The sequence below is a fragment of the Meira miltonrushii genome, assembly GCF_003144205.1.
Source record: "Meira miltonrushii strain MCA 3882 unplaced genomic scaffold FA14scaffold_3, whole genome shotgun sequence".
NCBI classification, from domain to species: Eukaryota; Fungi; Basidiomycota; class Exobasidiomycetes; order Exobasidiales; family Brachybasidiaceae; genus Meira; species Meira miltonrushii.
In genome coordinates, this window is record NW_020289945.1 from 2,140,423 (window position 1) to 2,155,119 (window position 14,697).

Below are 14,697 nucleotides of genomic sequence, written 5' to 3' on the forward strand. Positions count from 1 at the left end.
TAAGACACTCTCCATGGAGCTAAATGGAATGGGATGCAGTAGTAAGCACTTCTTTACTTTAAATCCGCTTTCGTCCCGCTTTCAGACCACGACACAAGCCCAGAGCAGAGCACGAGGCCAAACGCGTTTTCGCGTAAAGATTGGGTAGCATTCATTCGGGGCTTACGTGCAAGAGAGAGAGCAACACATTCTATATCATACCTTTCATCATTGTCAAGAATGCCAACAATCAACCAAAGATGAGAAGCGATGAAGAAGAACAGCTCGATAATACAATGCAAATCGGATCATCGAAGCATTCACCTGCACAACTTGAATTCGAAAATGCATCTAGAAATATGATTTCAAGTATGAAATCAATGGAAGATCAAATGCGATTAATGAAAGAATCTTACGTTTCATTATTAGAACGACACAATAAACTCGAATCGGATTATTCAGCAGATAAAGAAAAATGGAAAACATTCAGAGATTGGTGGCAAGGAAAGATGGAACATAAAAAGCAATTAATTCAAACACCGGCCAACAGAAAGAGCTCAAGTGAAATAAAGCAAGAGGATCGCTCGCCAGAGAAGGGGGGCTCAAGTGATGCTCGAGTATATGCGCTCAAAAGGGACGCAAACAGCACAAATGTTCCTCGCAATGAAGAAGATATAGAAAGCAATATCACAGACTCGGAGGCAAAGATCCTCAAAGACGTCGGTCTTCCGCTGCGTTCACAGTTCAAAAGCAGGAGAATTACAGATATCATGCCAACGCCTTCACGCTATAGCGCTTTTTTCGACTCGTCATCCCCGGCAGATGATCGCTTGAAAAGGACTGAGAACTTGTCAAAGAGATCTCGATTGTCAGAAGGATCTACAAGGACATCACCGATCCCTGATACGACAAGCAGCAATTTCAAGCGCGCGCCATTACGTGAGACAACAACTGCAAACTCACTAAGTTCTCCTGGCCTTTCCTCAGCAAACAAGACTCACTCTGCTGAGAAGGCCTCAAGACCAAAGACGATCAATCAAGAATTCGAAATCAATCCCGAAATGAACGGGAACGTCTCTTATTTACACAAAGACGTTGTACGACCCAAAATCAAACGCAAGCAAATGCACGCTCATGATTGCCAATGTTGTCGAGACTATTACGATGCAGCAGGGCCAGTTGCTGTACGACCTTATGAGGATGTACGAAAGGGAGACTTGTACGACGAAGATGACGAGAATGCAAACGAGAAAAATCGTTCGAGTAAAGGCTCTGAACGTCAACGTCAAGAACATTTACAGAAGATTAGTAGGCATCGCGATTATGGTCCGCCACCATCAACACCAGAAGGTTTCTGGGAGATTGGATTCCCGGATACACAAATGGTGGCAAAGACTAATCGATCTGCAGATGCTGCTGATAGAAAGAAACGGGAACAAATGAAAAATGATCCTCGATTCAGACGACGAGAAACGTGAGCGTCAAACAAGATTTATGTACTAATAGTTGTCTTTTGTTTTGCATTGTAATACAATTGTGTGTGTATAAATACAGTGCTTCATCATCTAAGGACGTTCATCCGCCTTTCATCTGCCATTCTTCTCTTGAACATCCTTGTGGCTTCTTCTCCCCATACTTCTACAGGACTACGTCCATTCTTCAACACTTCACGTTCATGCACTGCACCTTGTTCGCGAGAGAAGAGAGCGACGTTGGAATAGGACAAAGGTAGGGTCGAATCCCAACGCAAAAGTCTACCCAGAGCCAGCGTCTCATGTGGTGGCACAACAGATCTGCATCTGTATACTTCCTCAAACACATAAGCAACATCTTCCGCCGTCCAAGGAATCCGTCTCGGTCCAAAGCCTTGTTCTGCAGCAGTCAGTTTGCTACCAGGAGAAGGGTACTTACGTTCCGTATTCTCCAGCTCATGCCACGTTCTTTCGGCAGTTTTTCTTCTTGCTTTCCAAGGCAAAGTCTCCAGTTGACGACCAGAAATCTCACAAATGATAAACGTTGCTGCTGCCAAACCAAACATGGCCGGCAAAGGTCCCAACACAGGTAAAATACGAACCCGGAAATCCTCCAAAGCTGCCAATTCATCCACACTACCTTTTTGAAATTCTTCTTCGTCTAAAGGTAAAAGTCGCATATCGCTCTTTTCATTTGTGTAAACACACATGATCGTATAAGGCTTTTCACTCATTTGTTCTGCTCGATCTGCTTCCTTTGCCGCTTGTTCTGCATCTTGTCCAGCATTCGAGAAACGAGATAGTTTGCTGATCGTCTTCCCGTTCAACGAATTTTGCACGTCAACCGCAGCCAGTTCATGTATGCTTGATGTCCTGTGAGAACTGCCCGTCGCATCAGTTGCTGCAGTCGTACTGTCTTTCGATGGTTGTAAAGCAGCTAGGCTTGGTCGTGGATCTTTATTATCACTCTCCGTCTCCTCGACAACGCTTGTGCTCTTTGCCTCCTCAACCACTGCATTTTTTGTCTCTTCAGCGCTTTTGTTCTTTTTCTCAGCATCAAAGTCTGACAAACGAATTGTAGCATCATTCTGGTTAGTCGGTTCTTCCTTTTCATCTTCAGGTGAAGAAAGCGGGCTGAAATAAGCGCCTGAGCCTGCAGAGCTAATACTTGAAGCCCTTCTTGAGACCGATGGTTGTTGTTGCACGCTCATTCGATCTTGCGAGCTTGGACCTTCGTCCGCCCCACGACCGCTATGCTCCAATTTTCGGCTTATGTTACCATTTTGTCCACTTTCAAGGGTCTTCAGTGCCTCTTCTTGCTTCTGCTTTCGGTCATCTTCTCGCGGTGATTCTTGTTTACCTTGCGCCTTTTTATTTGGCACTGGCTTATTCTTCTTTGGATTCGCAGCTTTGTTCCGCTCTTCGTTCTTTTTATCTTCTTTCTTCTTGGCCATCACACCTCCACCCCAAATACCTTTTGCACGTAACCCTCTTCGCACTCTTCTTGCTAAAGGATCTTCGGATGTAGTATTGAGATCAGCCACTTGAATTTGACTAGGATCTGCCTTTGCTCCCGCTCCCATACTGCTGAAGCATGGAATTTTGTTGTGATAACAGAATGCCAGTAGATCCACCTTTGTATCCATATTGTCAATACAGTCAACCACATATGTTGGTTGCATTTGTGGTAGCTTCTTTGAAGGATCTGCTTTTGCCGGTCCTAACAATCGTTTTGCTTCGCTACCACGAAAGATCTCAACGCGAGCATCCACATCACACCAAGGTGCAATATTTGCAAAATGTTCTTTGCACACTTGAACTTTTGGTCTTCCAACATCGGCAAGATTTGCACATGCATGTCTGTTCAAGCTGCTCAAGCTTACCTGGTCAAAATCGATCAATCGTAATCTGCCAACACCAGAACGAAGAAGCATCAATGCACACCAACTCCCGACTCCTCCTGCTCCTACGACGATGACGAATGAATCGCGTAATTTCTGCATAGATTCTTCTCCCAAGAAAGAGTAATTACGAGAAAGCTGTTCACGGATGAGCGATTCATCATATCGGAAGGCTTCGTGAGGTTTAGTGCTCTTTCGACTCGCAAAGCTTGTTGAACTGGCAGAAGGTCTCATTGCCGCTTGTGGTTTGCCATTAGCAGTTGACTGTCTTGCCGAACGTGGAGCTTCGACTCCTTCTTGTGCTGCTGCCAATGCGGCCAAATAGCGAGGCGTGGAGTCTGTATCTCCGGAAGACTCTAATGATTTGGCCTGTTCATCATTATTGTCTGAGCTATTTCTTGCTTTTCGCATTGCATCTTTTATATCATCTTCCAATTCATGCCTCCTTCTCTGTCTGTTAAATCTTTGAAATCCCAAGATGCTGATTAGAGTAATGGCAGAAGAAGCTACTGCCACTCCTGCGGTGAATGTCGTCCATGATCTTGTCCAAGAAGGTTCACTTGAAGGCACGACCATATTGGCATCCTTTCCCTCCAAAAGATGATGTTGATAAAGGTGGAGTTAAGCTACTGAATAAAATAATCAAACAAGGCTAAATTTTATAAAAAGGGAAGAATACACGCGTAAAGTGGAATCAAAAGGGGTTCACGTGTTGATTGCCAAATCTTGCAATGATTGGGAAGATAGAACTAACCAGATCTGCATTAATGTGATCCAATCAAATTTTCGGATCCTATTCTACCGCGACTTCCGATCCGATCGAGGCTTATCGTAAATCATTCTTGTGTGCTTTGTCCCCTTTCCTTTCTAGTCCCCTAAGGGAGAAAGAGAGGAGAAGTTTGGCGCTCAATGCACAACTTCACTTACGCCGAAAAAACAAGAGAATAAGCCGGATCACTGCTGCATTGTGTTACGGATGCAATGGATTTCGTAGAAGAATAGTCTAGCCCCCATGAATGTGCACTGACAGGAACAGACAGGTGCTACAGTAACCTCTTGCTGCTGCAATGCAAAAAAAGGAATAAGGTTTAATCAAAGAGGAAGAAAAACTAGCGCGGTGCAGTGCAATAGAAAAACAAACAGTGGCTTGCGGCTTTACACCACTTTCTTTCATCTTTTCTGGATGTCACTTTTCCGCCCACGGGGTCGTTAATCTTCCGTACACACACATAAATTGTGAGTGGGGGAGTTTTAATTCACTGACACTTGAAGTGGACCCCTCTCCCTCTTTCTCAAAAAATGAGGGTTCTTTCCTTTTTATTTGGAGAACCGGGAAGACTCTCACAAAGTATAGTACTTGCTTCTTCATCTGTCATCCCGGCTTTGTACCTTATTTGTGGATTTGTGCAGTAAGCCTTAATGACTTATTGACCCAACTTGCTTTGAGTCCTGACAAGCCGTGTTTTGCATTGCATCTTCGGCCATTATTATTTGCTGCTTGCCCATCAATTGTTGTTAATCCGGTTCAATACGCGCCTATGCTCTGCATTGCGCGGCGCTCAGTCAAAGGTAGTCCAACGCTCTTTTTATGCAATAAGAAAGGTTCAGGAAATCAGTGTTTTCATTTTTGTTTCTTTTCTTGAATATATCCAAAAATACAAAGTAGGCTGCTAAAGAGCCGAAAAAGTTTAATGGCCATCCCGAAGAAAACAGCAGCGTACGAACTGCCATTACGGTTCAGCATATTCCTGTGCCTGATAGATATTAGCATGCTACTAAAGAGAAAAATTGCATGAAACATACTTGGTGATCCTTACCTCTTGATCTTCACTAAGCTTTTGGAAGAAAAAGTGATCGACGACGCCAATCATTGCTCGTGTGCTTAGATTATCATCATCACTGAGGGAATAGCTCGATCACAAAGGTGGTACGGCGTGTACAAAGGACGACACCGAATCATCTCCGATTGTCTGATCAATCTTCATCATTCGAGAAACGTCATCCACTCAAAGCCTGATTGATACGAGTGTATTGGCTGAGCAAAAACAGAATGTCCGGTCCTCAATCCTATCCTGAAAGTCTATACGGCCCTGGAAATGGTGGATTGGGAGGTAGTAGCAGTATGGGAAGCAGTTCAAATGGCGGTAATGGGAACGCTAATGGTGGCGCAGGAAACAGTGGATACTTTCAACGTCCATCTGTTGGTAGAAACATGAACGATGATCGTTACCGAAACGGATCGTCGTATTCGCCCAATGAAGATTACATGCAATCTCACAGACAATCACATCCACGTCAATCAACACAGCATTTCAACAATAACAACAATAACGTTGGACCGACAGATGTTGGATTTGATTATAATCGACAATACAGTCACAATTCTGATTCTATGGGACAGCAGATGTACAAAAACAACGCAAACGGAAATGTGGATTCCAGAAGAGAGTTTGAGAATAGACGACCTCATCACTCTGATTCGACATCCTCCATGAATTCAATATCCACCCATGCATCCAATCTTAGCTCTCCGCATAACGTGATGATACCAAATCGAGGAGAAGGTTATGGACGACCGCCCCCGCCTCCACAGTATGGAGGTGGAATGTACGATTCACGTAGGGAAAATTCTTCGTCAGAATCTCTACAGCACAAATCGTCTGGACTTCCGGCCGATGCTGGACCTTCTGGATCGAATAACCAGCCTGACCGCAAAGTGAGCTGTTTGGAATGTCGATCGAGTAAAGTGAAATGTAGCGGTCAGGCAGAAGGAGGTTGTGATCGTTGCAAACGTATCAAGCGAGCTTGCGTATTCGAACAGCACAGAAGGGGACGTAAACCAGCTCAAGTCAAAATGCACAAATTGGAACAATCGGTCGACACGATCATGACGGCATTAAGTGCATTGACAGAGTATAAGAGAAGCAAGGAAGCGTCGAATAGTAATGCTATAGATGAGGAGGATGACGAAGAAGACTATCATCGAAGCGCTGAGAAGCCTACTCAGGGTCGCAAAAGAAGGGCTGAAAGTGACACTTCCACCACAAATGGTGAGCCATCCAAATATGCAAAATCCAATAGCGTTCCTACACTTCATCGGCACGACCTTTCTAGTCCGGATGAGCAATTTGGAACAACTACCTCCCATGGCGGAAAAGAGTCGAATCGGTTCAGTGCAATGCTAGAAGATGTTTCGGGTAGAGCCCGTAGATTCTTATCATCTCGCAGTCCATCTACGATTGATATGCCAACTTCTAAATCGGAACCGACAGATGTCCTGGGAACGAATACAGAAGCAGCATCGCAGGAGCTTGGTCAGCCACCATTAAGTAATCCACTGAAGCTGCTCGCTCAAGCTTCTGATTCAAATGTCGAGCCTGCAAGAGTTGATACAATTGCTCAAACACCACTCAAAGAAGATTCTGATGATGGCGAAGAAATTGAAAACCAAACTGTTGATGCTTCGGGAAAGAGTCAAACGACCAAATCAGCAAAATTCGCCAAAGGAACCCAGACACGAGGAGCATCAAGACGTGGCTATTGGAGCATAGGAATGTATTCTTCGCGTTTAGATAAAGGTTCAACGTTGGATCCAATCTCGCAAGGACTGATGTCGCACGATGTTGCTCGTGATCTGTATGGGCTTTACATGCGACACCTCAATGCGCCAATCACCTTGTTGGATCCGATTTTGCACACTTTTTCCTTCGTGCGATCTCATAGTGCTCTCTTACTCTCTGCTTCTTGTGCATTGGCCGCTCGATTTGCATCGCATATCAATAATGCGGAAGAGATTGCAAACAAGCTGGATTCTCACATTCAAGATGTCTTATTGCCAACGATTCTGCTTAAAGGTTACAGATCTGTAGAGATCTCGCAAGCGTTCATCATCTTAGCCGCCTATCACTCCAATACACAGTCACTTGACGGAGATCGTTCTTGGTCTTTAGTTGGCTATGGAATTCGAATTGCTGCTGAATTGGATATGAATGCAAGATTGCTGAGCGAATGGTCTTCTATGGCCAAAAATGCACAAACACCTACGAGTGTACAAGCAGATACGCCTTTGAGTAATAAGCTAGCCGAAGATGACATTCAATTTAGCCCAGAAGAAGCAACGCAGAGAAGGTTGAGAAATCGTGAAAGGACATGGTGTAATTTATGGTTATTCGAATACAGTCTTTCGACGCATATGGGAAGACGATCTACCTTGAGTCAAGATCCTGTCATATTAGGAGTAAGTGCCGGTTGGCACAGAGCAGCATATGCAATCCCAGGTGATGAAGCAATCGTCGCTCTGATTGGCCTAAGACGAATTCAAATCAAGAACACGGAATTCTTTGAACATAGCATCTTGTCTACGTCTTATGATCGACCACAAATCAATTCAGCTGCCTCGAGATTCCAGTTGGACTTTTATCGTAAAGCGTCAAGTGCGGACATTACGAACTGGACGGCAATGTATGTGGAACGAGAAGAAGGATCGAGTTATCGTATGAGGAATGCAAGTCTGTATGCGTCGTATGCTCGTTTGATTTTGAACAGTTATGCATTAAAGTGCACTTCGGATGAAGAGCTTTTGGATCCGTTCTACAAAGAATCTTATAGCGCTGCAATGACATACTTGTCAATGTATTCCGAACGATTCAGAACGGGTCTCACTTATGTTCACAACTCTTCCGTCGTAACGGTGGCTTACGTTGCCGTTTTTGCGCTTAAACTTTGCTCTCTGGATTCTGACAGACATCCTTATATTGATCCGAAGCTGGTCATCGATCATGTGCGTGAATTGGCAGACGCCTTGGCCAAAGCAGGAAGTGTTACTTCATGGCGTAATGGTGCTGCTTCATCTTATGCTCCTTATCTACGTGCTGTTGCTGAACGTGTAGAACGCAACGTGCGAATGGAGCAAGGTAGAAGGGCAAGCTTTTACCCCTCGGACAACGGCGAGAACGCTACGGGAGAAGCGGAGAACAGAGGTACAGAGGCAGAAGAAGCAGCAAATAGAAATGGTGATGGAAGCAGCGTTCCTGACGATCTAGACACACCTCCAAAAAGCGCAGAAATGAACAAAGTGAGATTGCAAGGAGTTAGTCCGAGAGACAGCGGACAACAATCTAATGGAATTCAATCATCAGTCAATCTTTTACAACCAACAACCCAAAATCACGGTATGGGACCACCAACATCTGCACCAACTCCTCGTTCCTCAAACACATTTGCATTTGGACCTGGTTTCACTCCACAAACAGGATTGACACCTGGTAATTCTCAATCAACAAAATTCGCGCCTGAAGCATTAACATTTTTAGCAGGACCTTCAGGTGTACAAGCAGCAACAGTTTTGGATGAATTAGCTGTCGGAGAAGATTATTTACGTTTTGGCGTTCCACAAAATGGACAAGATCATCATCAATTTTTAGAAGGTTCTTTGTTTGGCGATATGAGTGTCTTTTTGAACGCGGCTTCGGCTGTGAACGATAATACATTCCCATGGTCAATCGGTGATACGAACGAACAAGGAATGTGATGAATTTGTCCAACCCCACTTTTTTATTTTTTGTAAAGTTTGTTGTATGTACTACGACCTATTTGTTTTTTTAATGTATGTACATGTGAAGGATAGCCCCGCATTTTCATTTTTGCAACGAGTTGGTCGAATCGTAAACACTGCATATCTACCTTGTTGTGACACCATCACAGATTACTGTCGATCCAATGCAGGCGGGAGCAGATGTTCGTAAGCTCACAATTTAGTATTTTTTCCGATTCTTTTACGCTAATTGAACATGTTTCTATGCATCTTTGTTCCTGTGCCATCTCATCACTGTCAAACGCGATTGGAAGAAGTGGGTCTCGACTTTTCATTTCAAAGTGTACGATAGCGTGAAAGGAGGAAGACAATAACACAAAACTTACACACAGAACATTCTACAGATAAAAATTGTTTATTGAAATCTTTTTCAAAGAAGGGCGGGTAGTCAAGATGCATGACTGCATCTCCGCAAATACAGCGGACGGCCATCAGCAAAAATGATATATACAATGTCTTCTCCCGCTTTCTTCTGATCAATGCGGCGAATGAAACAGAAATGCATATCCTGATATTTTGAGACACATGTTTCATCGAATAAAAATTTCTCAAATTGCTTTTATTGCTACACGGGATGCATTCATATAAGCTTGCTTGAAACAGAAGATACCCCGGATTGTACCCTCTTTGATAGATTCTTCTCCATTATCATCCAATCAAGATGCAATTTCTCAATCTCTTGAGTGTGATTGCATTATACACCTCTTTCAACCTCGTAAATGGTTCACCGCTCGCCAATCCGATCGGATCGATCATCAATGGTGGAACACCATTAGTGCCGAATTTAGCACCTGCTCTTTCCAATAACACATTTGATTACGTCGTCCTTGGTGCAGGCACAGCAGGTTTAACATTAGCAGCCAGATTGAGTCAAGATGGTAAATCATCCGTCTTGGTGATTGAAGCAGGTGGTGATATCGATTACAACGCTGTACCAAAAGAATTCTCCCAAACGCCTGGCGGTGATGTCGTTGGTTGTGGATCAGCTGACTCCGATTTTATCCAGAATGACATCGATTGGGGCTATAAAACCGTTCCACAAGCAGGTGCAAATAATCGAAGAATTCGTTATGCAAGAGGAAAAGTTTCAGGTGGTAGTTCGACAAGAAATTTTATGTTGTACCAAAGACCAACCATTGGCACGATGGATAAATGGGTTGACCTTACCGGAGATCAAAGTTGGAGTTTCAAAAATACCATCAACTTTTTCAAACGTAGTATGACCTTCACTCCCCCCAATCATGCCTTGCGTCAAGAATCGCCTGCAGCGCAATACGATGCTTCCAATTGGGGTTCATCAGCCCTAACCGCACCATTACAAGTCACTTTCCCACATTTACCGCAAAACTTTTCCAAATATATGCAATTAAGTGCAAATGAAGTGGGTACTCCAACTACGCAATCGTTTAATGGTGGTGTGTTGAACGGTATTCAATACGCTCCTACCACAATGGATCCAAAGTTCAACCATAGAAGTACATCACATGCTTTTTTGGATGATGCCCAAGGTCGATCCAATTTTCACTCATATTTCCAAACATATGCTAAACGAATTATATTCACCAAAGATGGTAATACTCCACGTGCATCTGCAGTAACAATTAGTACATTGCCTAACGGTATTCTTGAAACAGACATCGTATACGCTCGCAAAGAAGTGATTGTAAGTTCGGGAGCATTTGGTAGTCCACAACTATTAATGGTTTCCGGTATCGGTCCACAAGCACAATTGCAAAAGTTCAACATTACACCTGTTGTGATCAATGAGAATGTCGGTAAGAATATGCAAGATCATATCTTCTTCGGTCCTTCGTACAAAGTTGATCCTGCTCTCAAGACATTCACCGAATTAGCAGCGAATCCAGTCTTCTTGGCAACTCAACTTGTCAATTACACTGCTGCCGCACTTGGGCCTTTGACAAACAATGTTGCTGATATGTTGGCTTGGGAAAGAATTGATCCTGTCACATTAGCTTCCATTGGTGCATCCAAGCTGCTCACATATCCTTCCGACTGGCCTTTTCTTGAAGCATTCTCCGCTCCCGGTGCCGTCGGAGATTTCTCCAATCTACTCGCCACAAATGCGGAAATGGGCGCAGACGGATCCAGGTTCAGTACAATCTTGATGGCTCTCGTTGCACCACAAAGTCGTGGTACAGTAACCCTTGCATCAAAAGATACATCAGATTTGCCCATTATCGATCCTGCATGGTTAACAGATCCAGTCGATCAAAAGGTTGCTATTTATGCCTTCAAACGTGCTCGTCAATACTTTGCCGCCAAGGCTATGGCTCCAATCTTGATCGGAAATGCAAAGACTGCTGAAACTTTGCCAGGTTCAGATGTTCAAACTGATGATCAAATTCTAAACTGGATCCGAAACAATTTGATGACCGTTTGGCATGCTTCATGCACATGTTCTATGCAAAAGAAAGAGCTAGGTGGTGTTTTGGACAACAAACTGCAAGTGTATGGTGTCAATGGTTTGCGTGTTGTAGACGCATCTTCCTTCCCTGTGCTTCCACCTGGTCATCCTCAATCAACCATCTATATGTTGGCTGAGCGTGCTGCTGATCTCATTCTAGCAGCACGCGGTTGAGACGCTCGATGCTAGCAGTACTTGTTCCATGTAATTGATCCTTAATATCTTTATAAACAAAAAATGTGTTGATGTATTCCTTCCCTTTACGCGGCCACCATAGCACGTTTCTTATTATCTTTTTTGACGATCAGCTTTCTTCGATGTTCCCTCTTTTCATCTTCGTCCATTTCGTCATGACCTTCATGCCAGCATGAAGCACAATAGAGATCATCGTCGCATCCCTTGCATGCAACCGTTGCGTCTTCGTTGCATATACAGCACCAATCGTCTGGATTTCCTATTCCATCATTTGTAGGGTCAGCTGTCTTTGGTATCTTTGCAGAAGGTGCAGCGAGCTTCGTTGCATCCAGCTGTGCCAAAGCATTGAAAGCAGACATATCACGCCCTTCATCATCCTCATCGATGTTGTTGATACTTTCGCTGGGTATGAAAAGTGGCTTGTCTTTCGGAGCACTTGGTAGGTTGAGCAGTCCAGAAAGAGTTTCATCGACCTCTTCGTCTTCAAGGCTGTCCTTGCTGTCCTTTGTTCCAGATACGCTTATATTCATATTCTGTACACGAAGGCGAGCTAGTCTTGCTGTGAGATCGTCTGGTTCATTGAATGAAGTAGCGGGACTCAGTGCTTCTTTGTTGGGCTTGATGTGATTGCTCGAGCTACCTGCGTGATCGTTCATAGCGTCTGCAAGATCATCTTCCAATGTGGGCTCTGGTTCGGTGTTGCCGGGTATACTGCCATGTGAACTTGTTCTGACCATTTGGGGTTTCTCTTTTGGCTCCACGACCAGTAAGGAAGAAGATTTGTTTTTTGAAGGCTGGCCATCATCGCTAAAGGTGCTTAGCATGTTTTGCTGTGAGAGTAGATGCTTTGTCTGATTGTCATTGTGAAGGTCTCGCAATGCATCTTTGGCTAAACCCTCGTAATGAGTAGCCTGTCGATTGGTGTCGTCCAGCGTACGTTTGCTTATCACAGGTTCTTGTATTGTTGGTTGATCTGATTTCAACCAATCTTCCAGCTCAGTGCTGTCAACCGTCTCTTCATCATCCAGACTATCAGAAGATTGATGTGATCTCTCTATATGCACCTCCTCTCTCGTTGCTCTTATCAATGCTTCGATGTCATCCTTTCCTACGATATCATTAGATGAAGGCAATGTTGAATGTTGCTGAGAAGTTGCAGTTGCTTTTGTGACTGATGATGAAGGTGTACTTCTATCTGTTTTCAGCCATGCTTTCGCTCTGGCTTGCTTTAACCTTTCATCTAATGAAGACATATCATCATGATCAAAGAAGCGGGAAGGTGATGTCGTATGCCTGTTCAGCCAGCTTGACAAGCGCTTAACTTTATTTTTTGCCCTTCTTGGCCCGTGCAATATCCTCAAAGCACGCAATTTGCACATTGTATTTGCTCATCTTTGCAGATCTCCACCTCCGGGGGACTGGTTTTCTTTATGCTAAAATGCACGCTAAAAAGACAAACGTTCAATCAAGGTGCCTTCCATGTGTGTGCCTCAGCCCTCTAGCTGTTCAATGATGATGTTGAGAATGTGATACTAAGTATATAGGAACATGAAACGGTTAGAAATATTCTTAGTTCAACGATGTCACATTAAATTAGGAAGATCAATTCGAATCTTTTCTTTTCATTATCATCACCCTATCAAATAATCAAACACGCGGATGAAATCGATGAGGTCTGTGTAAAGATCACTGTCACCCACTTCACACTAGTGCCATCACAGCATGTCAAGCTCTTCAGCTGCTGCTGCTGTTTCAGCATCTCAAGTGAAAAGGATTCCTTCACTCTTGTACGGAACAGCATGGAAAGGAGAAGTAACGTCAAGTCTCGTCTTACAAGCATTCGCAAATGGATTTAGAGGAGTGGATGTTTCGGGTCAGAGAAAACATTACAGAGAAGACCTGGTAGGAGAAGCGATTACCATTGCAGAGAAAGATTTAGGAATAAAAAGGGAAGATTTATGGATCCAGTCTAAGTGAGTACATGTTTGTATGAACAGTTCACGAGTGATGACTAAACATCATTCCTATTCTTACCATACAGATTCACACCGCTCAGCGGACAGGATCGCTCGGGACCAATTCCATACGACGTATCGGCTCGACCGAAAGAAGCTGTTCGTCAGAGTTTTGAGTCAAGTCTAAAGAATCTACACCAAGGACCGCAATGGAATTTTGCAAAAGAAGAAACCAAAGGAAAGAGAAATGCATGGCTTGACTCATATCTTCTACATTCACCTCTGAATACGCTGGAAGAAACCTTGGAAGCCTGGCATGCGATGGAGGAACTGGTGTTGGAAGGAAAGGTGAGAATGATTGGTTATTCAAACGTGTATGATGCACGTATACTCGAAGCCGTTCGAAGGTCCGCAAAGCGAATCGGACCGAGGATATTGCAGAATAGATGGCATCATACAAGTGGACATGATGTTTCATTGTTGTCTTCTCTTTCTACTGCACTATCACCAAACGATTTTGATAATGACAAAGTAGGAACGAAAGCAAAGAATGATGAAGATGAAGCAGGAATCATTTACCAGCCTTTTTGGACATTAACGGGAAATCCAAGATTGCTGAGCAGTGATGCTGTCAAACAGGCAGCAACAAGGCTACAATGGACGGAAGCTCAAGTGGTATATCGATTCGTTAAACAAGGATTCGGAATTCCGGGCTTACATTGTGTTGTCTTGAGTGGAACGACGGATGAGAACCATATGCGAGAAGCTGCTTTTGCTATTGCGGGAGAGGATGAATTGAATGCCAAAGAAGTTGAATCGATTCGAATGGTAATTTATGGAGAGTGAGAAAGTCTCGTTACGATAATAGACATTGTCTTTGTACCATTAATGATGAATCGTATCGCAATATTTCAACATGATATTCACCGAGGGATGTCCGCGGTGTATTACACACTTCCCTTGTGATGAAGATGCATTAATCTCGTCTTCCATGAAGTCCACCCTGTTTTCGGCTTGCATAACCCTGCCTGCCTGCCCGCCTGTCAGCCAAATGTGTGCGTTTAGATGTGGTAAAAAGTTTAATTTTAAGTGCTTTAGCTTCAATTGAGTCTTCTGGAATATGCACAAAAGAGAGAGATCGCGTTTTTTCAAGCTTTCAGATTTTGACGCGTTTTTG

General features: G+C 43.7%; 6 protein-coding genes across 6 annotated transcripts; 4 read left to right on the plus strand and 2 right to left on the minus strand.

The window, feature by feature from the left end:
* Positions 1 to 1,115: 1,115 nt before the first annotated feature.
* On the plus strand, positions 1,116 to 1,415 carry FA14DRAFT_116384 (uncharacterized protein; the record flags this gene model as incomplete). The annotated part of the gene is made up of 2 exons (XM_025496173.1): positions 1,116 to 1,181; positions 1,281 to 1,415. Coding segments are annotated over 2 exons (201 nt in total), but the record flags the coding sequence as incomplete, so codon positions are not given.
* On the minus strand, positions 1,116 to 3,928 carry FA14DRAFT_148207 (uncharacterized protein; the record flags this gene model as incomplete). Its single annotated transcript, XM_025497371.1, has 3 exons — positions 1,116 to 2,226; positions 2,911 to 3,551; positions 3,708 to 3,928. 3 exons carry the CDS (start codon positions 3,926 to 3,928, stop codon positions 1,541 to 1,543), a joined length of 1,548 nt encoding a protein of 515 aa, XP_025354346.1. The 3' UTR covers positions 1,116 to 1,540.
* Positions 3,929 to 5,137: 1,209 nt separating this feature from the next.
* Positions 5,138 to 9,102, plus strand: FA14DRAFT_191140 (uncharacterized protein). The gene has a single exon (XM_025501847.1). The coding sequence runs from the start codon at positions 5,403 to 5,405 to the stop codon at positions 8,880 to 8,882; it is 3,480 nt and encodes a 1,159-aa protein (XP_025354348.1). The 5' UTR covers positions 5,138 to 5,402; the 3' UTR covers positions 8,883 to 9,102.
* A 311-nt stretch (positions 9,103 to 9,413) lies between these two features.
* On the plus strand, positions 9,414 to 11,587 carry FA14DRAFT_68024 (alcohol oxidase). The gene has a single exon (XM_025502694.1). The coding sequence runs from the start codon at positions 9,607 to 9,609 to the stop codon at positions 11,542 to 11,544; it is 1,938 nt and encodes a 645-aa protein (XP_025354349.1). The 5' UTR covers positions 9,414 to 9,606; the 3' UTR covers positions 11,545 to 11,587.
* A 43-nt stretch (positions 11,588 to 11,630) lies between these two features.
* On the minus strand, positions 11,631 to 12,818 carry FA14DRAFT_180681 (uncharacterized protein; the record flags this gene model as incomplete). The annotated part of the gene is made up of 1 exon (XM_025501029.1): positions 11,631 to 12,818. The coding sequence occupies one exon, from the start codon at positions 12,816 to 12,818 to the stop codon at positions 11,631 to 11,633; it is 1,188 nt and encodes a 395-aa protein (XP_025354350.1).
* A 251-nt stretch (positions 12,819 to 13,069) lies between these two features.
* Positions 13,070 to 14,520, plus strand: FA14DRAFT_161605 (Aldo/keto reductase). Its single transcript, XM_025499189.1, has 2 exons — positions 13,070 to 13,538; positions 13,607 to 14,520. The coding sequence occupies exons 1-2, from the start codon at positions 13,288 to 13,290 to the stop codon at positions 14,364 to 14,366; spliced, it is 1,011 nt and encodes a 336-aa protein (XP_025354351.1). The 5' UTR covers positions 13,070 to 13,287; the 3' UTR covers positions 14,367 to 14,520.
* The last annotated feature ends 177 nt before the right edge of the window (positions 14,521 to 14,697 follow it).